Here is a 23,129-nt window from a genome sequence, read left to right on the forward strand (position 1 = left end):
TCCAGCCAAGTAAATTAATTGATTTTTTAATTAAATAACTTTAAATAATTAAAAATTTTAAATTAATTATAGGAAAATGTTAATTTGATTTCCTGAAATAATCAAAACCAATGCATCACATTAATACTTGAACAGCTGGAAAAAGGAAAAGAACTCTTGGTCTCCTTTTTCTTTTAGCTTTCATTTTCATTTTGACTGAAAAAACCATCCATTTTCATAGTCATCTTTGTTGAATCGAAATAGTAAAAATCAAATTAAGTGTTCCATCAAACAATTAGATTTTTTATTCAAAATGGAAGAACAAAAGATTCATTCAATAGAGGGTCCAAGCATGGATTACAGTAAGTAATTGATTTTTTATTCTTTACCTGGATTTTGGGTTCAAATATTATGAGTTTTCTTTTTGCAAAAAAGGTGTTCTTATCTTTTCATATTTTTCTGTATATGTGACAGACAAAAATGATATGCATCATCTTTGCTTATTTGTGTATTGTGGGCAACCACAATAGCAAGCAATTATAAATGTTGGTGTGTCCATTTTTTCTTCTTCTCTGCTCCTCTTCTTTGATGGTAACAAAAAAAAAAATCCAATTGTTACTTCTTTTTAAACAGTAAAAAATTGAGTTTTAAGGCAAAACTTTGTATTCTATTTTCATAATTTTTTTTAAACTTTTCTCATCTTAGTTGGACATCCATATTGGCATTTAAAGTCCATTTTAACTATCATGTCAGACTATCGTTTGGGAGATAACAGATCTTAACGGCAGAGTGACCATTTCGTTAAATTTCCCCAAAAGAAAATCAAGTTTCGTTAAATTATTAATAATTATAATGAGTCAAGCCTCACTATTAATGCCTCTAATTCGCTGCATTAAAGCTCACAATACTTCCTACTTACTGGTTAATTTTAAAGCTTTCCTCTTTGCATGTCTTCAACGTACTCCATTTATACACTTTCATAAGCAAAAACGTACCATCGTACCCATTATTTATATACCTATATATAAAAGGAAGGTCGTTGTCGTCGTCGTCGTCATCGTTATCATACACGTGTTGGATTCTAATTTTTTTATTATAAAATAATAGTAAGATTTCAATTTACTACTTTATTATGTTTATATTTGAGATTTAATTTTTATATTTTAATTTGACATAATTGGTATATGAATTACTTTAATTTTTATAAACCCTTCTAATATCTAAATTAATCCCCGTCCCCACTAGCTATATTCTTATGCTAGGTAAGTTGGGGAAGTCACCACAAACAAACCTATCAGGTTGATTAGGCATTGGGTTTATTTCTATCTTAGCCGCAAATTAACTTGTTCGTCAACACTATTAAAGTTAATCCTAATATATTCAATCTAGATCTAAACCTTAATTTTTTTTCTTCCAAGATAAATCAAGACTATTAATTTAACACAACTTGGTGATCAAACAAGCACAAGAATGAATAAATAATTAACAAAAATCGGAAAAATTGAAGAGAAAATAATTAATCAACTAAAAAAATCCATCATTGTTCAAAAAAATAAAATTTAGTTCATAATTATTTGAAAAAAAAACAACACAAAAAGTTGTTCAACGAAGTCTTTTTGTCACAAATTTAAGGAGTGTCTTCGCTTCAAATTTTGCGTTGTTATAGTGTTGTAAGGCGTAAGAGTGTCGAGGTTCAAATTTAAGGAGCCAATTTGGATGACATTGGTCAAATGTTGTCAGGAATTCTTCCCGATGTATCTTCTATGAAATCTACAGATCCTCTTAAAATCGTGTCTGGACAAGGGCCATGCATCACCCGTTTCATGTGGTGGTCAGTTGGTCTAGCAAGGGCTCAGCTTATATTTTATTAAATTAATTATAAAGATTATATTTATGATAACTTTTTAAGATTATTTACAAATATTATATTTAACACCTATGTTAAATAAATTACTATTGCATGTGTTTGGGTAACCGAAAGGTGCAAAGCATTTGGATTAGAAATCCTGTGGGAGGCAAAAGCCACCTTTTAAGCTTAAGGGGATGAAATTAAAAAGATTAAGAAAAGCAAAAGTGATTGAAGAAAAAAAAAGAGATGGTGAATTGGGAAGAGACAAATAAACATATGGTAATGCTGAGTAGGTGATCCTATGGCCCATTTAGCCTTTTGATAACTTTCTTGGTTATCTTATTATAATATGCATGTATGTATGTGTGTGTTTCCTTTGATCTTATCCTTCAATTACCACTAACTTTTTCAAAGATTGCAATGAATTGCTACTATAAATTTTATAATGCCCATGAAAAAGTTACTTCTAATCTTTCTTTAATTAATGGAATGGTGAAATTTTGAATTTACGTCGATTAAGTCTTAGTTTGACTGACATGAGTATTGTTATCAATACAGGAGGACATGTGTTCGAGTGTGCTGAAGCACATTATCCTCCTATTTATGGGTTGGATAGGGTCTATGAGTAGTTCTAGACATTGTGTCAAAAAGAGCATATATGATCAGAACTTATAATGAGATTGTTAAAAAAAAGTGAATTTAAGTTTGACTTCGGAAGATGATATTGTTAGGAGGAGTAATCATGAACTTTGAAAGAATTAATTTTCATCAACTGTAAAATAAATATGAAAGATATTTTGATCATACAAAAATTTATGTTCACATTTTCAGTTGAAATCAGTTTTAGTTTCGATATCTTACTTCTTATCCCCAAGGGCAGCGGAAAGAGGGTAGATAGGTAGGTGCCTTGACCCCCTTAAAATTGGAAAATTGCATTTCCTCCTTTTAAAAAATTTAAATTTATAAGTTAGTAATGGTAAAATTGTACTTTGGCCCCCCAAAATATTAAAATTTTGATTTAGTCCTTTAAAAAGTTATAAAGATATTAACTAATACAGTGATGAAATTGCTTTTAACTCTTATTAAAATTTATAACTTAATTCCAGCCCTCCAAAATTGTTTTCTAAATTTGCTCCTACTTAATCTTTTTAAAAATTATTGTAATTTTTATGCAATTTTTAAATTCAAAAACCTTCGTATCTTTTGTATATTAATTAATATTTTAACAATCCAACTGTTGAATTTCAATATAATTGTACTTGTCATACATACAAAATTTTGAATCGATTCGATATTTCATCATGTCAATCTAACAAACTGTATATATTAATATTTATTGAATGGTTGAAAGTTTTTTACATAAAGCAAACAGTTAAAAAATTTAGTTTACGTCAAATTTGACATGCATGATCTATGCAAATGAAATATAAAATATAACAATTAAATCGTTAAAATATTAATCATACAAAAGATACGAAATGATGTTTTTATTAAATATTAAATAACTAAATGAACATATCCAATTAACAAAGCAAAACTTTAGAAAATCAAAATAAATATCAAACCAGAAAGGTCTTAGTGACTCTCAGAGAATCCACATGGCACTAAATTTATTAAAAGTAGTCTAATTAATGTTTATAAGATTTGGTATAATTTTAGGGTTGAGATCTCTCTTTTTAATCCCTTACTTTTTTAAAGTTTTTAATTTAGTATTTTTTAATATACTAACCACTACCATTCATATGTTATAAGATTCATCTTTAAATTAGTTAAATTAATTTAATCGAGTTATTCGGTTTTTAATAAATTCAAGTCAAATTGATTACAACTCGATTTATTCTAGTAACTCAAATAATAAATTTATGTAAATACTCCTTAGGTCTTTGATAGTTCGAAAATGTGCAAGTTGGTTCCTCTAAAAGTTACAAAATACAAAATATTTATAAAATATTTTTCCAAAATTTTATAAATATATATTGAAAAATGAAAATTTATTGAAAAAATTACTAGAAAATATTTAAAATATATAAAAGACTAAATTATAATTTTTTTTAAAAATATTCCAAACTGATAAATATGAGGCCTTAAACAAGTAAATTATCAAATCAAGTTTATCATACTAATTTTTTCTACTTCTTCTTCCAAGTGCAGGATAACCCCAAGGGGTTGTGGGTTTTTTTCTTCCAATTGGAGCCCTCCCTTCACCACCCTATGGGAATGGTTTACAGGGTTCATAACTACTCATCTTACTACAGGACGCTTACCTAGCCAACATTTAGATCTGATTCTACCCAAACTTTTTTAGTTCACCCCAACATTCCCCACCTGTCCGACTGTTGCTGAGCAGTTTTTGGATATCAAACGGACCTCCTTAGTAGGTAATTTTAATGTGGCGATTTCCTCCTTCATAATCGGTTTAGAATAAAGACCATTGCTCTAGCTAATTGTTCTCTTATTTTGTTTTAAAAGACTTTTCAAATATATATGGTATTTTGTTTTATCCGACTCGACTTGAATCTCATTTAACTTTACTTGATTGAGATAAAATAAGATTTGAAATTTAATTTTTGTTATCATGCTAAATTTGTTTCTATTTTGGCATCCAAAATTAGGTAAAATGTTTTTTTCTCATAAATCATAACATAGTTTATGGTCCTTTAAAAAAAACATAGTTTATGTTTTCCCCCTTTTAACTTTTGCTTAAATTATTCTTTGTCCTTTGTAAGATTTTCAACAATGACTTTTTTTTTCTCCTACAATTTAGGCTCTTACTTAGGAGTTAGCATTTGCCTATGTTGCCCTTTATTTTATTATATTTCACTTGTGATGTTTTCAATTTTTTATACAATTACAATATCAGAATGGGAAAGGATTGTTGAAATAGTGATGCCACGTCAATTGTATCCCTTTTTTCAATAGTTTAATGTCAAATCAACATTTTCATTCTGAAAAAAATCAAATCCAAATGAAAATCTTGAAATTTAGGATGAAACTGATGTGGCATTAAACTATTGGAAAATGATAATATCAATGTTTCATACAATCCTTTCTCTATCAGAATTTGAACTTCAATTCTTTAGGTGTCAACTAGAGAGCCTCATTCTATGCTTTGAAAAGTAATAATGAGTTGTCTACAATGAAGCATTCAAATTTTATGATTGAAATTGAATTTGGATAAGCAAAATTCTATTAACAAGCAAGGTCAGCGATAGGAGGGCTGGTAAGGGCTTTGACCCCTTCAAATGAAAAATTACATGTTAGTTCATAGTAAATTCTTACTTTTCCCCCAAATGATAAATTTTTAATTTAATCCTTTAACAATTATAAACTATAAGCTAATAGAACTGTTAAATTACATTTCAGCCCTCATAAAAATATGTAACTTAATTTCGACCCCTAAATATTTGTTTTGGTTTCACCTCTGTTAACATAGCCATATTGGAAGTCACTACTTCTACAAACTTAATCTTTTCACCTTTTACACGTAAACCTCAAAAGTTGTCAATGGAAATAAAGTATTTTCAACTAAATAGCTAATCAAGTGATGAAGTTTCATTCCCTTGATTAGCTTTTTAAACCATTTCATTTTAGGTAAGTAGATGGGTTTAATTTTCTAAAGTTGTAATTGAAATATTTGGGATTTTCCTTTTTCCTTTGGGAATCATTTACATTTTCTTATCCTTTTCTTTTCTTTGCAAGTGGGAAGGCTCCACTTCTTGAATCCTTTTGGAATGGATGTCATGAATGGAGACTTATGTTTGTAGTAATTGATTGCTTGCTTTTAACTTGTCAAACTTTTGGCCCTTTTTAGAAAATATCACATTGTTCTGTGTCTTTAATGGACTCGTCCTTGATTTTCTGCAACCACAATGCTAAGTTCTATATATATTGTCATCTACATGAGGGATTAGATATTCAAAAATTGTAGGTATCATGGTTAGGAAAGTATATCAATGAGTCTAGTTCATGCCTTGAATGAACAAATAATCAATTGCAAAGGCTTCAAACCTTTCTTTGTGTATATTATACGTTGATAATGGCAGTAGGAATGATTGCATAGCAATAGGAAAGAAAAATAATAACACACGGATTTTACGTGGAAAATCTTTATCAGGAAAAACCATGGGTAGAGGAGGAAAAATTCACTAATGTTGAAAAACAACCATATAAGAGGTTTTCTGCTACACACGTTTTAAGGGTTAAACAACCCTTTTATAATCTACATCTAATCCCCACAGATCCTCAATACTTTTATAATCTACACACGGATTTTAGGTTGATCCCAATGTTTCAAATTTTCAAAATTTTCTAATTGGATCCTCAAAGTATTAATATCATATCAGCGAAGTTTTTCCATCAGCCTAGTCATTAGCTTAGATGTTTAATGCTAGCTCAAATTTGGCATAGCATATATTTAAAAACATACAAACACATGAATAACTTGAATTTGACAAGTTTAAAAGTAAACCTCCTCATTTTAATGGCATTGCCTTTGCTTTTAACACTTCTTGTTAAAGCCGTCCATCTGATAAGTGATAACACGCGTGTTTACAACTTGGTACGCATGTTTCATAAATATTTCATGTTGGATTTGAATTGGCATTTGGCACCCTAAACTGTAGTCTAGGCTAATGAAAAAACTTGATTGATATAATACTAATACTTTGAAGACTCAAATAAAAAGTTTTGAAATTTAAGGACCAATTTAAAGTCTGAATAGGGACATTTGATGAAATTTTATTATTATTATTTTCAAGTAAATGTGATAATATTGAAAGTATTATTCCATAAGAAGCTTATGCAATTGTGCTTTTAGTTTAATTTTTAATGAAAAACTTCCTTAATTATGTGTTACAAAATAAGTGATTTTGAATAAATGTTACTGTTATTCACAGCAAAGGACCAACCATATAATAAGGTTGCCAAATCTATACTACATATATAGCTTTGATGATTAAGGCAATATTCCCTGTCTTAAGTAGTAAAATGTTTACATTTTTTTATTAATTTAGCTTTTAATCTTTTAAAAAGAACTAATTTTGACCGTCAACTTTTTAAAAAGAGTAGAATTAATTTTTTTTTGTAATGAAAATATTGATTAAAAATATTAAATTTTTAAACATAGTAGCCTGAATAGTAATCTACGTGTACTTTATGTTTTTTTTTTGAATTTTTTTATTTTTATAAATTTTAAATTATTTGTTGACCTAACTGTATCTACATGTCAGCATGAAATACATGTGAACTGCCACACCAGTTGCCATGCCAACATTTTTTAGTCTATATTTTTCGTTAAAAAAAAAACAATTTGTCTCTTTTTCTGAAAAATTGGTTAACTTTAACTTAAAAAAAATAAAGATTAAGGGTGGATTTGGATGGGCAGTGCATTTTCCTGCGGTTAGTGTAAAAACAACGGTGGCGATGAGATAAGATACTGTAACGATACTGTAGCGTAAGATAAAAAATAAGCTAAACACAATGCACAGCACCCCACTGCCAATCCAAACCTACTCTAAACTTTTAAAAGAAAATTGTAAATATGAAGAATTAAATTTACGAGGAATAGGTTGTGCAACCATTTTTGAAAGCCTCAATAAACATATAGGACTGAAAGACAACCAAAATAAGGAGACATTAGAGATAGAGATTATGATTAGTTTTGTCACGCCTGCAGCCAGTTTTATCCTATTTTGCCATGCATATCAGCTTTTTAAGCACCATATATATATACATATATAATGATGTTATCTATATAGCTTTTTGTTTTTAGTAATAGTTATATATCAAATTTGATATCTCTCTGAAGTTAAATTTTGAATAATTCCTAATTAAAATGGACTAAAACGGTTATTTTACCCTTTAGTTAAAGGAGTACCAAGATTACTGTTTAACCTTTTAACTATACCTCTAGTCATTGATGGGAAGTATGCTACTACTTGAGTTAGCTCTAGTTTATGGAATCGATTCAAACTCTTCAATTTATCATGATTTTTTTTTTCAAACATTGTGAAATGCTCTCACTCTATTAATCAATTGAGATTTTTGGTAAATTTAGAAGATAAAAACTCGATCGAGAACAATACCGAATTATTGAAAGTAGATTTACAAAATGGGATATGTCAAGTCATTTTTCTCGTGTGTTCTTGAGGTGCACTTATCATGTCATGGATGTGCTGTAGTCAAAAGACAACAAGCACTCATGAGTCATGATAGTAGGCATATGTGATAATCTTCTTCACATAAACTAAATAAATACAATTTCACATTTACCAAAAAAAATTAAAAAATAGGGTAAATTACACTTGAAGTTATTAAACTATTAATAAATTTACATTTTGGTTATATAATTTTAAAAATTATAAAATAATCATTAAACCATTCAGAAGTTTTTATTTGATTCACCGAGTTGTTAAGTTTTATTAACAAAAAAACACCTAGCAAACAAGCTCCAATTGACGATTCAACAAGTAGAAGAAAATACATTATATCAAAATCAATCTGACGATCAATGTTGAATATCGTTGTTTGGATTTTGATTCACACATTCGTTATGTTCAATGCTGTTTCATGAAAAGAAGCTGAACTATAGAAGAGAAAATGAGGGGGAGCTTTCAATTGATGTAGACGGTGCAAAACAAAGAAGGTTGACTTAAATGAAAACTTTCGAATAGTTTGGTGACTAATTTGAAATTTACTAATAATTTAATAACCGTGAGTGTAATTTACCCAAAAACAAAAAAGCAAAAGTGATACAAAATTCAAATTGATCTTTTTATCATTCCATACTCCGACCCTACTTCTTTTCATGAATTCAAAACAAATACTATTTTATAATCTTCATTAACCATAATCATGAACCTCTCCACCAAGCAATGGTGTGTGCTCCTTATAAAGTCACTGAGTTGGGTATATATATATATATATATATCTCAACTTTCTTCAAAAGCTTGTGAAAATTATGGCGATGAAAGAGCTCAAAAAACCCAGTTTTTTGCTGGGTTTTGCATTGTTATTGCTTCTATTGATGATGATGATAAGCTCACAATCCATGGCAGATGCTGAGATGATGAAAGTGAAACCCACAAAAGCAAGAACAAGAAAGGTATTGGAGATGGAGCAAGATTACCCAGGTGAAGTGCCAAGCATCCCAAGTGATTATGATTACAAGGATTTCTATAGAAGGCAAGGTGATGTTCCAAGCCCAGGAATTGGTCATTGATATATATATATAGATATATATATGTATATGTAAAGGGTACTGCCATGCATGATTTTCTTCTAATTCATATATATGGTTTATTTATAGATTTTTGTTTTAATCATGTCACATCAGTGAAACATTAGTGAAATTTGAAGTGATATATATATATTATGTGTATGTATAGGGATTATTGTAATTGAATATGCATGCTTTTATGATGGATACATTAATGTGATTTGTGAGGGTGAATGGAATAAATTTGTGGTGAATAGTGGGTTTATCTGGTTTGTATTATATATATATATATATATTGATACACGATATCAACAGAAATCAAGAATGAGTGATGTATACTCTCTTGTGGGGGATGATTGAGACCTCATTTTCGATCTTTTTTGCTCTATTTCTTTTCCCATTTCCTCTTATTTCATTTTCATTGATATCGTGTATCAACAATATCAATGATTTTTATATATAGTTTGATTAAGTTAATCAACTCAAATCAAGCCTATTAAGTCCTTTTTCCCTTGTTTCAATGGGTTGCTAAAAAATTAACCTAAAATTATAATTTTTTAAGTTGTTAATATAAGTAAAAATATAAAATCCCTTAATTGAAAAATAAGAGGAATTTTTGGGAATATGAAAAAGTTTAAATTTTACTATTAGTCCCTATATTTTACGAAAGTTCAAATTTAGTTCTTATATTTTTGAATCTTGAAATTTTAGTCCTAACCCAAACAGTAGTAGTTAAATTCAATTACTAGTATTGAACTATGTGTATAGTTGAAGATTTGGTTCATATTCTCTAATTGGATCATTCTAAGTCCTTATACTTGTTGTGTTATGAAATTTCAACCTTGAACACAAATCACAGTGGTTAATCCATTAACTGAATTTTTACTAAGTAATATATGGAAATAACAAATTGACATAGCATTACACATGATAATATATGTTTGGAGTATCATAGTTTAGAAATAACACGACTTAATGAATTTAATAGTTATCGTTTGGTGGGGACTGAAATTTCAAAAACTGAAAAGTACATAGATTGAAAATGATCAAATTAAAATATATGAATTAAATTTATAACTTTCGCAAAGTATAGGGACTAATATATGAATAAAGAGCAACTTTACCTTTTGTCTCTTGAGCGGCAAAAAGACAGTTCCTAAGGACTATAATGCAAAAGAAAATGAAAAGTTGGGTAGGATTTTGATTTGACTTTAGTGGGAATATAGTCAATATTATTGTAACATATTAACGGTTTTGATGGTGTGTTCAAATCAATGCCACATCTCTGCACTTGGTTAGTTGTTGAGTTGTCACTAGTATGCATTATTAATAATTTCACAAGTAAAGTTATCTATTTCTACTATTAAAATTAGTCTTTGTATGTCGATATGAGGTAAACATGGTATGCCATGTGTAACTGTCTAGTTATTCCGTTAGCCATACCAGTTGTTAGCATTAGAAATAAATAAAAATTTTAACTGAAATGATTAGTGTGCTCTCTAATTTAATGTATAGGGACTATTTGCTCATTTTTAAGTAAATGGGTAAAATACAATCGATTCCTAGTAAAAAACTTTCATGATACTTTTACTTGAATTTACATTGTTAGAAGAGATTGATTATAAAAAAATGTATAATATATTTTTATAATTTATATAAGGAATAAAGTAACATTTAATCTTAAAATTTGATATTTATGATAATTTTAATATTTTTGTTTTTTTATCTTAAATATTTTATATAATTTTTTAGCATTTCCGTCGTATTTTAATATTTTAAAAACATGTATAATTTCTTGAGATTTTTATATAATCCCTAAAAGACAATTAAGTTCTTCTAAAATAATTAAAAATTAATTAAGCCATTTACGTCAATTGTCGTGCCACCTGCTCGACACTCGCCATGTTAACATTAACAGTTTGTCAGGAGTCTTAACGGAAATGACAATTTCAAAAGTTCAATTAATTATTACTTTTGTATTAAGAATTCAATTGATCGCACTTTTCAACCAAAACTTAATTGATTTTAGAATTTATTTTCGAGCCCATGACAAAATAAAAGCATTAAAGAAAATGTTTTCATACCGGGCCAAACCCAATTGTCAGCCCATTTTATTTTTTAAAAAATTAATAAAAAATATATTTTTTATAATTAAATTATAATGCGAACTCTTATAATGAACATGATAAAATATTTGTGATTAAATAATGCAAGTTTCACCTCATTATTTATTATTATCCCTCCACTCACAATACATTATTTATTATTAAATTATTTTAATATATTTATCATTTAATTGAAAAATATTTTATTAAAAATATGTACTTTTAGATGGTAAATAAATTTAAAATTAATTAAATTGATAGTTAAATCAAAATTTTAATTTTATATTTTTTTTTTGAAAAAATAATGATTTTTCAATCCAACCGATCCGAGTATGGCTTGATGGTTTGGCTGTAAAAAGATCGTTGAAAATTAAACACAGTGGAATGTCCTCTAGCCCATCTTCCTTCTTCATTACGTGGGCCAAGCTCCACCAATATTTGGACTGTTATAAACATGGTTACCCTCAGGCCCTCGCTTGCCGAAATGGCGGGAAGAACTGGCGGGAAAACCCACCTACCTTCTCCCTTTTAACGCGGGAACTGAGAATCCCTCAAGCCAATCGGCCAAACAGAGAGAGTGAGAGATAGAGAGATGGGAGGTCCACCGTACGATTGCTTGGCGAATCCCCTAGGAGCCGTCCGATTAGCATTCGAGAAGGCAATAGGGTCAGAATTGGAGACTCCTTCGACCCATCCCTCCGCCTTTAACGGCAAAGATTGGGGTGCCCTTGAACTCTTCCGCCACTTCCTCTTCCAAGAATCAGGGCTTTCCCAGGTTCCCATCCTTAATCCCAAAACATTAAGATGGGTTCAACCCAACAGTCTTGTCCGTTACCGTGGTATGATCCAAGACATGTTGGGAAATGAATTCTATGCCGGCGCTTATAAGGATGGAAATTTATGGCGGACCAACAAATTCATGGATGTTTCTCAATACCCAATGGGTTCCTCTCCTGATATGTGTATTTGGGAACGCCGCTTGCTCTACTGTGTTCCTGTTAGTTCTCTTCTACTTTTAACTTTTTTAGGGTTTTGGGTTTTAGGGATTAGTGTTTAAATGTTGATCAATTGATGGAAAAATCATGGTTTAAAGTTGTTTTATACTCCATTGTTGCATTGTTCACTAGTTGTGATTTTAATCCTTTCTTCAGGTCCCAGGACAGAATTCATGGACTGAACCTTCTAGTGAAATGGAACCTAATTGGTCATCTCAAACCAGGGAGAAGCGGCGTAGGATGGATGACGAAGATAATGATCCCATGGATTTGGTTGGTCTTGCTACCTCTACCGTTTATATACATATATAAATATGTATATATGTTCTTTTCATTGTTTCTCATTGTTTTAACTTGTGTTACTTGGACTTGGTTTTGAGTGTCGTGTTCAGGTATGTATATGGTCATTGACGAAGCAGGAAGTTTATTTTTGGAGGTTCAAAATTAAATTATAAAATTTTAAAGGGGTCAAAGTACAATTTTATCTTTGTATATGCTTGTTTTTTTAGAATTTAAGGGATTAAACTATAAATTTTTCATCTTTGGAGAGGGGGTAAAGTGTATTTTTACCATTAAAATAACTTATAATTTTAATGGTTCAAGTGACTAAAATAATAATTTTCCATTTGGGAGGAGGGGCAGGGCCCCTGCCTTCCCCCCCTTGACGCTGTCCCTATATCAGGCACATGAATGGTTAGACTTTTCTAAGGTTTTCCATGTTTGGAAATCCTTGGAGTACATATCTCGATGTCAATGATTCGGACAATAGAGCCTAAGCAACATAGCTTGACACAATCATAAGAATAGGCTAGTTTCTATACTATGTGTTCTGAAAATGAGGTGATGATCTTGCCTATAATTTGTGTTTGTTTTTGCCCTAAACTAGTTAGCATTTTGGTTATATACTTGGTTAGGTGAAAATGTTTCTAGTGAAGGGTATGGTATGTTTAAGTCAAGTTGTTTGGTTAGAACATTTAGAACTCCTCAAGAACAATGCCTAGTTATTTGGTTCCTTTAGTACTGGGTTTTAATGTATTTGTAGTTTGCCTACCTAAACATGGATGCTGTATATTTCAGGTTCCTGATGATGAGATTAAAAGCTCTCCAATTACCAAGAAGATGGTAAGAAACCCAAATATTTAGTTCCATTGTTGTCGATATCCAATAAATACTTTAGCTTTTATGATCGAAGACTGTGGTATGATGTTTGATTTTTGGTTGATCATATGAGCTTAAAGATCACTGCATTCAACGGTATACTGCGTTGTCATTATTGTTGTAGTTGGAGCAGTATGTCTTCTTGGTCCCTTGCTAATTACCATGGATGATCCCATGAAATTCACATGTTTTTACTGAGCATTCGAGAACGTTCTCAAACCTTAGTGAATATTCCCTTATCTTAACTTGTTTTTCACATTGTTACACAATTTGCTTTTAGGGATTTTTGCAATGTTGAAACATACAAATTTCTTTTACCGGAATTGAGTGGTTGAAAGAAAATGGAATAGAATATGAGGTTTTGCCTTTTTGTCTTGTGCTTGACATTAGTTTGTGACATGAGCATATTAAGTGTCTTTGAATTAGACTAAATTTGTGGCTTCAATTACCACATTTAGTAAAACTAGAACTGGAGGCCGAATTTCACATTTCTCAGGAGTACGAGGAGTGTTTTGGGATTGTCAGTTGAATTTTGCTTCTTGTCCCTTTTTCTTAATGTTATCTTGCATGCTATTTCAGAAGGACGATTGTACTTACCAGATTTTTTTTTCCATTTTTTTTAGAGAGAAGATGGACTTCCTTCCCCTTCACAATCCAGGGATACTAAAACTACAAGCTCTTCTTCTATCACAAGTACATTTCAATCTGTTGACAAAGATAACCTTCCTTGCCTAGTCAAGGTAAACCCCTTCATATCATATTTTTCCATTATACGTCCAGATCTACCGAAATGGTCTATAAATGAATGTTTTTATTCTTCCCTTTTCAACCAAGTTTGATTATTTTCTGTTCTGATAATGCAGATATATGATTCTCCAGAATCAGAATTGAAGCTGAATGATGTTTTTGAATTTATTGGGGTCCTCACTTTTGATTCAGAGCTTGCAGTTGAGAAAGATGACAATGATGAGTTATCAAATAGTTTCTATGATGATGCCCTGGTCCATTTGCCCCCTAATAAGGTATTTATCTGCTTCTAGCTGTTAAATATTTGTGGCTTCATTATCAGCACAGGTTGTTTTGGGATCAGTTAAAATTTTTTTGGTAATGAAACTGAAGTTTTTTGGACGAATTTATTGCATAAAATGACTACTAAAATGAACAATTGTTGGGATATTTGTATCTTGACATGCTGTACAAGTTAATGATGCCTTTTTGTAATAAATTGGTTTGATTTCTGGTCTTGTTCGGTCTTCCCACTCGTTCCTGTTGCAGGTCCCTCGCTTGCACTGTCTTATACATAGGAAGCTTGCAGTGCAGGACTTTCTGCCAGGTTCCCCAATAATACAGGTAAATTATAGGAGAAATTTATTGATCATGCACTTTCCCTCACGCTGACTAGTTGTAGTTCAGTCGTCTATTGGTTTCTCATGTGCTTTTAATCTTCATTCTTACAGCCAAAGCCACATTTGGTGAAAGAGACAAGGGAAGCTCTGTTCAGGCATCTTACGGCTGTTCTTGGAAATGATGAGGTAGCTGCTCATTTCGTGTTGTTGCATCTTCTGTCCAAGGTAAAAATCTTATGTTTTGTTGAAAACTATTACTTTCAACTCCCATCTTAGATTGCGAGAAAGTGATAAGATTGGTTGTGCAGGTTCATGCTCGAGTAGATGATGTTGCAGTGGGGAAGCTGTCACTCAATCTAACAGGTTTAAACAAAGAAAGTGTATCTGTGTTTGGTACTCGACTTAGTGATACATTCAAAAACCTCCTACCATTCACGAATTGCATGCCTCTCACACTGGAATATCTGAACATTGCCTCGCTTGCCCCGAAAAAGGATTATCAAGCCAACAGGTATCCCTTTTATTCATATCCCTGCAACTAGGGAAAGTTAATGCCTGCAAGCATTAAGAAAGCATCTAGTAACCATCAAATTTTCAATATTTATATTAGCTTCACTTTGTGTTTTAGATTGGTTCCTGGCGTTCTTCAGCTACCCGAGGGCTCACACTTGATGGTAGACGAGACCCGACTAGAATCAGGAAGCCTCAATTCTACTGGAATTGAGAATACAAAGTTGCTGAAAAATCTCATCGAGTTTCAAAAAGTAAGTTGCCACTTTGTTTATTGGAAAATGTGTGCATGTTAGGTTTTGATTTTGTTCTATATATTGGAAGTATACCGGAGTAATACTGGTCTGATCTCAGTTTGAAGTGACTCAAAATTGAAATATGCGTGTTTCAGGTGGAGTATGACTTTCAATACTATAAAGTGGAAATGGCAACGGATGTCCAGTTACTTATCTTCTCGGAGGGGAAATCTAATATTGTTCCTGCTGATGTTATTGTACCTTTTCAACCTTCTTGTCTTGAATCCACTGAAATGCCAGTTGCTGAGGCACTAGAAGGTTGGAGATGGTACTTGGCTACTGTTAGATCATTACCACATTCCATTGGATCAGAAATACAGAAGGTATGACTTGGTTTTGTGCATTTGTCGGCTGAACACTTGCATTGCCCTTTCTTATGGATGTGTGGCTTGCAGGTGGTAGAAGATGATTTGGTTGCAGCAAGACAAATGGATCGGAGCTTGGGAAGTCGAGATTTTAGCAGGTAAGTAACAAAGCTTTGATCATGCTGTATTAGCAGCAGACATTATACGTTTTGATGTTGCATTGAACTTAAAAATGAGTTGAATATATTTATGATATGTAGATGGTTGACGATGGCTCGGCTCATATCGTCAAGTTTCGGAGAAACCAGTTTGTCAAAGGAACATTGGGAAATGGCCAAAGAAATGGAGAGGCTAAGGAGGGAGAGACTGAAATAGAATCCGAAAGTCCACAAGATTTTGAAGCTTTGGTATTTGGTAAATGATTGTTGTCCCAAAGGGTGATGAAAAAAGCAAAAACCAAAATAGCAAACATGGGGATTGTGATGTATGAATGTTGCCCATCACCACTCTTAAATATAATATATCATCGAATTTCTTATGTATTCTAATTGCTGCCAAAGTTGAACTCAACTTCTTGTGGAAATACAATGCAATCCGAGTCTAAATCCAGTTCATTTTACTGGCAATTGCAGACAAGTGATTCCTCATCTGCAACATCAAAGACCAAAATTTTATTGTCATTTTTCTGTCCCTGTGATTTACTCTCTCCTAAAAATAACTCATTTCCTTAATTAAAGTTAAAAAAATCTTCGATTTTGGGGTAGTGACGGATAGGAGAAGAGCCCTCTTTAGCTCTCCCTAGTCAATTCTCACCTAGGGGATTCCTTCACAATTGTAAAATAGTACAATCTGCTTTGAATTTCCACTTTAAAAGAATTAATTATACAAGTTATAACTTTTTGCAGGAAAAGTTTATTGAATTAGTTTCAACTTTATTTAATTAATAAACGAAAATCAGATCCACCATAACCAAAATATCAGGTTTGATGCAATTTAATATGTATCAGTTCAAATTAAAATTAAAATATCCATTTCCTTTTTAATTCAAAATTTTAGGTTATTTTCTCTTTTATATTTTTAGATATAATTTTCTAACAATAAAATTATTTATGAATGGTTAGTAAAATTAAAATATATAGGTAATAATAAATTTGACATTTAGTATTTACATTTTTTTCAAATTGGTCTTTTTATTTTTGAGTTAAATTTAGTGTTAAATTGCTATTTTAATAAAAATATTAAAATTTTAAATATCACAATTTATATGTATTTTATATTAATTTTTATGATTTATATATATATATATTTGAATTTTTAAATATTTTTTAATATTAACAGGTTAAAAAGTCAGTCAATTAGAAGCAAAAAATTTCACTATAGGCCGAAAAGGCAAAAACACGCACCCAGGACAACAGGAAGAGAATTTTGGTGAGAGCAACTGAGAGTCACTTCAGGTACGAATCTTTACTTCAACTTTGTCTTTTCCTTTTCATGTCCTTTTTAGTTTTCTGATCTATGCTTATCTACTTCTATTTCAGTGGGTTTTTTTTTGTTTTTTGGGTTTTCAACTTTAGAACAAGTTTATCTTTGCTTTTTTCATCTCTGTTTTAGTTTTCAGATCACTGCTTCTTTTTCTATTTCAGCGGGTTTTTTTGTTTTTTGGGTTTTCAACTTTAGAACAAGTTTGTCTTTGCCTTTTTCATCTCTGTTTTAGTTTTCAGATCACTGCTTCTTTACTTATTTTTCAGTGGGGTTTAATGTCAGAACTCGGTCTGGTGCTTTTTGTTTTAGTGTCATTCATCTTACACTCTTTTCCTATTTATATACATATATATTTTAATGAATTAGGGTCTTCCTCGTATTATAGATGAAAGTTTATTCTTAATAGTACTTTGGGTATGCGGTAAATATTTTTGTTTTGGGAGTAAATTTTGGTACAGAAATTGCATATTAGTCCAACTTCAGCTGTGTATTCAATTGAATGTGTTTCCATCTTTTTAGTATGTTGCTTATGGATTCCTCGACGAAGATATCTTTCAATCGTTGCATTAGAGATGGAGATTTGATTATTGTATATGAGAGGCATGATACTATGAAAGCTGTTAAAGTTTGTGAGAATTCGATTCTTCAAAATCGTTTCGGTGTATTTAAACATTCAGATTGGATCGGGAAGCCATTTGGTTCCAAAGTTTTCAGCAACAAAGGTGGATTCGTTTACCTATTGGCTCCGACACCGGAGTTATGGACTTTGGTTCTTAGTCATAGGACTCAGATTCTTTATATTGCGGATATTAGCTTTGTGATTATGTACTTGGAAGTAGTTCCGGGTTGTTTGGTTCTTGAATCCGGGACCGGTATCATTAACAACATCGTTTGCAAGGGCTGTGGCTCCAACGGGACATGTGTATACCTTTGATTTCCATGAACAGAGGGCTGCCTCAGCTAGGTAAGTCTTAATGTTTATCGTTTGCAAAAGTGCATTGTGATGAAATATGATATAGTAACTGCTTAGGTTGAACTTGAATTCTGGGTTATCTCGAGTTGATGTCTTCATAGATCTAAATTTTGTTGCCGTGATATTTAATTGTCTCTAATTGTCTCGGTTTACAGATCTTTATTAGTTTCATTGTTGAGTGCATTGTTATGAAATTTTGGTTTCAAAGATTCGAGTCATGAAATATGATTTTAGTAACTGCTTAGGTTGAGCTTGAATTCTAGGTAGATTTCAGAAGTCTGTTTAGGTTCATGTATTCTTTGATCGACATTCTGTTGCTTTCATGGAACCTTGCTTAGGACTCATTTATGATGCATATTTTATCCCATTATATGGTTTCTGTTTGTCTAATTGATAATAGAAAGATCCAAGGATGGTTGTTTTTTTTTTTCTTTGATTCTTCTATGTGTTGGTTTGCAAAAGAAGGAATGTTTTACGATTTTTCACTCCTTCAACAGAGAGGATTTCGAGAGGACTGGAATAAACACTTTAATCACTGTGGGAGTCCGAGATATTCAGGGTGAGGGATTTCCTGATCAGTTTTTTGGGTTGGCTGATTCCGTATTTTTGGACCTCCCGCAACCTTGGCTAGCCATTCCTTCAGCTCGAAACATGTTGAAACAAGATGGAACTCTGTGTTCCTTCTCACCGTGCATTGAACAAGTGCAACGTTCATGTGAAATTCTTAGATCTGGCTTTACAGGTAACATATTAGAAACGAGTTGTCCTATCTTGTTCAAGCAGTTTTTTTTTTTAAAAGCATCATGAACTTTGATTGTAATATGCACAGATATACGGACCTTTGAAATACTGCTCCGAACGTATGAAGTCCATGAATGGAAAATGGATCACTCGAAGGTCGATGATGGTAATTCCACTGCGTGCCCTCCACGCAAGAGGAGGCAGCCTTCAAGGGAAGCAAGTGTGGGGGACAATGCAAGTTCTCCGGTGATCATGGCCCGGCCATCTGCTGAAACTCGAGGGCATACTGGATATTTGACATTCGCCAGGAAGTCATTAAACTTCCATTGTTAACCAAATAGGGTTTTATTGAACTTCCATTGTTAACTAAACAGGGTTTTATTATATACACATGCATAATTGTGCCTGCTGAATTAGCTTTAAGTTTAATCCACATTAATCTCACTCAGATAGGTCTAATTTATCCCACATGAATTAACAACTCTTGCTAAAAAGTAAAAACAATGCAGAGAAAGATGTAGAAAATTTTCAAACAGTTTGTTATGTCTATTATTAAGTGCAGCTGCTCTACTAACAAATTTCATCTCTCAAGTAAGATCTTGGTCAGAGACCTAAGACTTCATATTTCTGATGCACTGAAAACCAGTTAAATAGGCATCAAGTTGGGGAACTTTAAACAGGCCCCGTTGAGATTCCAAGCAATGCATTTCACAAGGTTTTCCCTATTCAAGAGCGTACTTCATTGATCATCGATGAAAGCCCACATGTCGGCTTTCGTTATTGAAGTTATCAGCAAGGCCATAAAACATACAATGCACACTATCATGAAATACCTATATCAACTATAACTTCTTTATTTAGCCTGGAGGCCAGCTCATTTGGCGCCCTCCAAGGAGGTGGACATGAATGTGATACACAGATTGACCTGCAATACAACACAACGTATTATATGAAAAACATTCATATATGATCAAATTAAAATATATGAATTAAATGATTTTGAAGCTTTGGTATTTGGTAAATGATTGTTGCCCCAAAGGGTGATGAAAAAAGCAAAAACCAAAATAGCAAACATGGGGATTGTGATGTATGAATGTTGCCCATCACCACTCTTAAATATAATATATCATTGAATTTCTTATGTATTCTAATTGCTGCCAAACTTCTTGTGGAAATACAATGCAATCCGAATCTAAATCCAGTTCATTTTACTGGCAATTGCAGACAAGTGATTCCTTATCTGCAACATCAAAGACCAAAATTTTTTTTTTCATTGTTCTGTCCCTGTAATTTTTGCTGGGAACTGGTGCAACCCATTTTAAAGAAGACACCGAAAAGCAGGCAGGCAACATTTAAACCCCATTTTAAAACAGTAATGATAGGCTCCACTAAAAGATATAAACATTGAATCTTTCAAATACTAAGACTAAGTTTATTATTACACTTAGCACTCATGAAGAGACCTTGTCTTTAATAATTCATGGGAATGATAAAATAAATGTAGGAGAATCTAATGAAAAGAAATAATGAAGATTATTTAATCAATTAATTTTAAGTTAATTTCTTTTAGTAAGTGAAATAAATTTCGAATTTAATCAAATTAAATTATAAGAATTTGAGCAAAATCAAATTAGAAAATTATATATATTTGAAAACCGTCAAGTAAAATAAAATAAATTTTAATTTTAAAATTGAATAATTTGATTTAATTAACTCAATTTAAAAAAAAAATCAATTTTACATGCATAAGATGAGGTGATAAAAGGTTGGTTTTGTTTGAATTTGTGGCCTTCCTTTCATAGCTTTGCAGTTGCAGCCAACTATCCTCTTTACTTTTACAGATATTAGGGGGGTTTGCAAAAGCAGTACCCTATTCGGTAGGTTACTTCTTGTCCAAGTTTGGGCTCTAATAATTCTCCTCCACTTGCACATTGTTTCATCTGTTCAATTCTATCCATTTTGTTTTATACCAACAAGTATGTGTCGCTTGTCCTGTCTCACGTAAGATCAAATGCAATACGGATGGCTAAACATTCTGAATTCCATGGTTTTGATTTCATCCAACCCCATTGGCATATATATATATATTATTAAGTTGATATCATTTTTACCAATTGAGTCTTAGTTTAATTGGTATGAGTATTATTGTCAATATAGAAGGACATAGGTTTGAGTGCGATAAAGCACATTATCCTCATATTAATGAATTATATTCCCTCCCTTCTCACCATCCAATCACCACCAAAGTCCAATCACACAAGTTTCAAAATTTTCCTCTACATAATCTATGGAAACCTGTTTGAAGTTATTTTTCTTTTTAACATTTTTGAGTTATTTTTCTTTTCACATTGAGTTCTTTATCGCTCTTGAAGTTTTTGCTTGATCAAAAAAAAAATGGAAACTAGTATAAAAATACCAATCGACTACACAATCTCAAAAAAAAAAAAAAAAAAAAAAAAAGGAAAGTTGCATGCAGAGGGAGGGGAGGCAGGCAGTCACTTCTAACCCCTCTTAAAACAAATTTTAAACTTCATCCCTGGCAACGAGTTTAATAGAGTAGAAGTGTAGGCTCCGATGTAAGTGGTTCGATACATTTGGAGCCATCATCTTCTAATCTTTGAACTTATTTGATGGCTCGACAACCTTGATCATACCTGTGAGTGCATCTAAAGTAACTCCTGTTTTTAATTGAAGCATTAGGAGTTAGTGAACTTCCTTTAATGTGGGATGCGCTTTGTCTTGATTAAGACATGTCGCAAGATATTTCCACAAGCATTGAGTTTTTGCCACTTTACTATTTCTTTTCTTACTAAAAATTGTTTCTTTCACTCCATTTATGTACTTACAAGACAAGATATATTAAGACTTTGTTTACAATCTGTAGAGTTACTGACAATTATGAGATATCTAAAAAATTAATTTAATATTTCTTATAAAATTTTGAAACTTTAAATCTTAAAATATAGAGAGTTAACATTTAAACTACAAACTTTCTTATTAAGAACGGATAATTATCTGATATGCAAGATGTAAAATTTTTGGTGAATTACAAGAAGAAGGTAAAATCTTAACAGCAACACGACTAACACGACTCGAATCCAAGCCACACCTGAAACGGTAAGCACCCTAACCATTACGCCAGCATACAGAGTTCAAGAGGTGAAATTTTTAATTCCACACGTGATTTTAAAAATGAGTCATATGTCTTTAATTGATATTTAAAATAAATAATGAATTAAAACAACTTTACCATTAATATATCAAATAATAATCCTTAAAAAATAGTAATAAATATATATAAAAAAAATCACCCATGCTAACTTCTTTTTTAACATTAATCTTATTATAGGTTCTTAACATATCTACTCTTTTGTGCCTTGAAGTGTTCTTGATGTGTATATATAACAAGGAAAAAGTTTGAGACTGTTTATAGCCGTGGGGATAATTTCTTGTCGTTGGAAGCATTGCAGGCAGACTTGTATTGATACAACTCATAAGATGTATGGGTAGACGTAGACTTGTATTGATACATTGCACATGATGTATAGGTAGAGGTCCCCCAGAGTTTCACAATTATTCTTATTGACTTAGTTGTAACGATATAGCTAGATTATAGGGTATCGATACTACATCCTAGACTTATATAAAATAAGTTTAAAACATTTAAAAACATTTTGGATTGACTCAAAGAATATAGATAAATTAAATCACATTTAAAACATGTTTTTAAGTACTTTTACAAGTCTTTGAAATGCTTTAAAAATGTTTAACAAAATTTTCAATAATTATTTTCTCCAAATGACTTAGGAAATATAAATATAAATTTATCTTAAATATTGTTATAGCAAAAGCTTGGAACATCAAAACTAACATCAACGTGCAACGCGGTTGGCATATCTAATTGCTGAATTATGCTCTGAACTCGAACACAAATCTATAGTATGATAGCCATCCATATTCTCCAAATCTATCGTAATTCCATCAATGTGAAGGTACTCTAATCATTTCATAATAATTACTTGATTCCAATCTAATACAAAAAAATTGTCAACATAATATATTCATTGAACTCGAGATTTATAAATGTTGAGATATCCCTAAAACACATTATTTTAAGAGGGACTTATGTTAATAAATAATAATAAATGGGTAAACTATACCCAAGGTCACTAAA

The 23,129-nt window shown here is 31.4% G+C and overlaps 2 protein-coding genes and 1 pseudogene across 2 annotated transcripts; all 3 read left to right on the forward strand.

Annotated features, from left to right (window-relative positions):
* The first annotated feature begins 8,786 nt into the window (after window positions 1–8,786).
* On the forward strand, window positions 8,787–9,047 carry LOC105781278 (hypothetical protein). Its single transcript, XM_012605812.1, has one exon. It carries the CDS (start codon window positions 8,787–8,789, stop codon window positions 9,045–9,047), a length of 261 nt encoding a protein of 86 aa, XP_012461266.1.
* A 2,588-nt stretch (window positions 9,048–11,635) lies between these two features.
* LOC105782569 (mini-chromosome maintenance complex-binding protein) lies at window positions 11,636–16,385 on the forward strand. The gene is made up of 12 exons (XM_012607386.2): window positions 11,636–12,146; window positions 12,301–12,417; window positions 13,222–13,266; window positions 13,926–14,042; window positions 14,166–14,324; window positions 14,578–14,652; window positions 14,760–14,873; window positions 14,957–15,159; window positions 15,277–15,412; window positions 15,550–15,777; window positions 15,850–15,917; window positions 16,020–16,385. Exons 1-12 carry the CDS (start codon window positions 11,742–11,744, stop codon window positions 16,132–16,134), a joined length of 1,782 nt encoding a protein of 593 aa, XP_012462840.1. The 5' UTR covers window positions 11,636–11,741; the 3' UTR covers window positions 16,135–16,385.
* Window positions 16,386–17,083: 698 nt separating this feature from the next.
* On the forward strand, window positions 17,084–19,364 carry LOC105782570 (uncharacterized; annotated as a pseudogene).
* The last annotated feature ends 3,765 nt before the right edge of the window (window positions 19,365–23,129 follow it).

This window comes from Gossypium raimondii, chromosome 13, assembly GCF_025698545.1.
Source record: "Gossypium raimondii isolate GPD5lz chromosome 13, ASM2569854v1, whole genome shotgun sequence".
In the NCBI taxonomy this organism is placed as follows: domain Eukaryota; kingdom Viridiplantae; phylum Streptophyta; class Magnoliopsida; order Malvales; family Malvaceae; genus Gossypium; species Gossypium raimondii.

What these genes read in the sequence shown, in the direction of transcription:
- LOC105781278 (XM_012605812.1), top strand. Translation starts at nt 8,787, where the DNA reads ATGGCGATGAAAGAGCTCAAAAAACCCAGTTTTTTGCTGGGTTTTGCA.
- LOC105782569 (XM_012607386.2), top strand. Translation starts at nt 11,742, where the DNA reads ATGGGAGGTCCACCGTACGATTGCTTGGCGAATCCCCTAGGAGCCGTC. An exon ending in GCTTGCTCTACTGTGTTCCT is followed by an intron (nt 12,147 to 12,300) that starts GTTAGTTCTCTT and finishes TCCTTTCTTCAG; the next exon opens with GTCCCAGGACAGAATTCATG. An exon ending in CTCCAATTACCAAGAAGATG is followed by an intron (nt 13,267 to 13,925) that starts GTAAGAAACCCA and finishes CATTTTTTTTAG; the next exon opens with AGAGAAGATGGACTTCCTTC.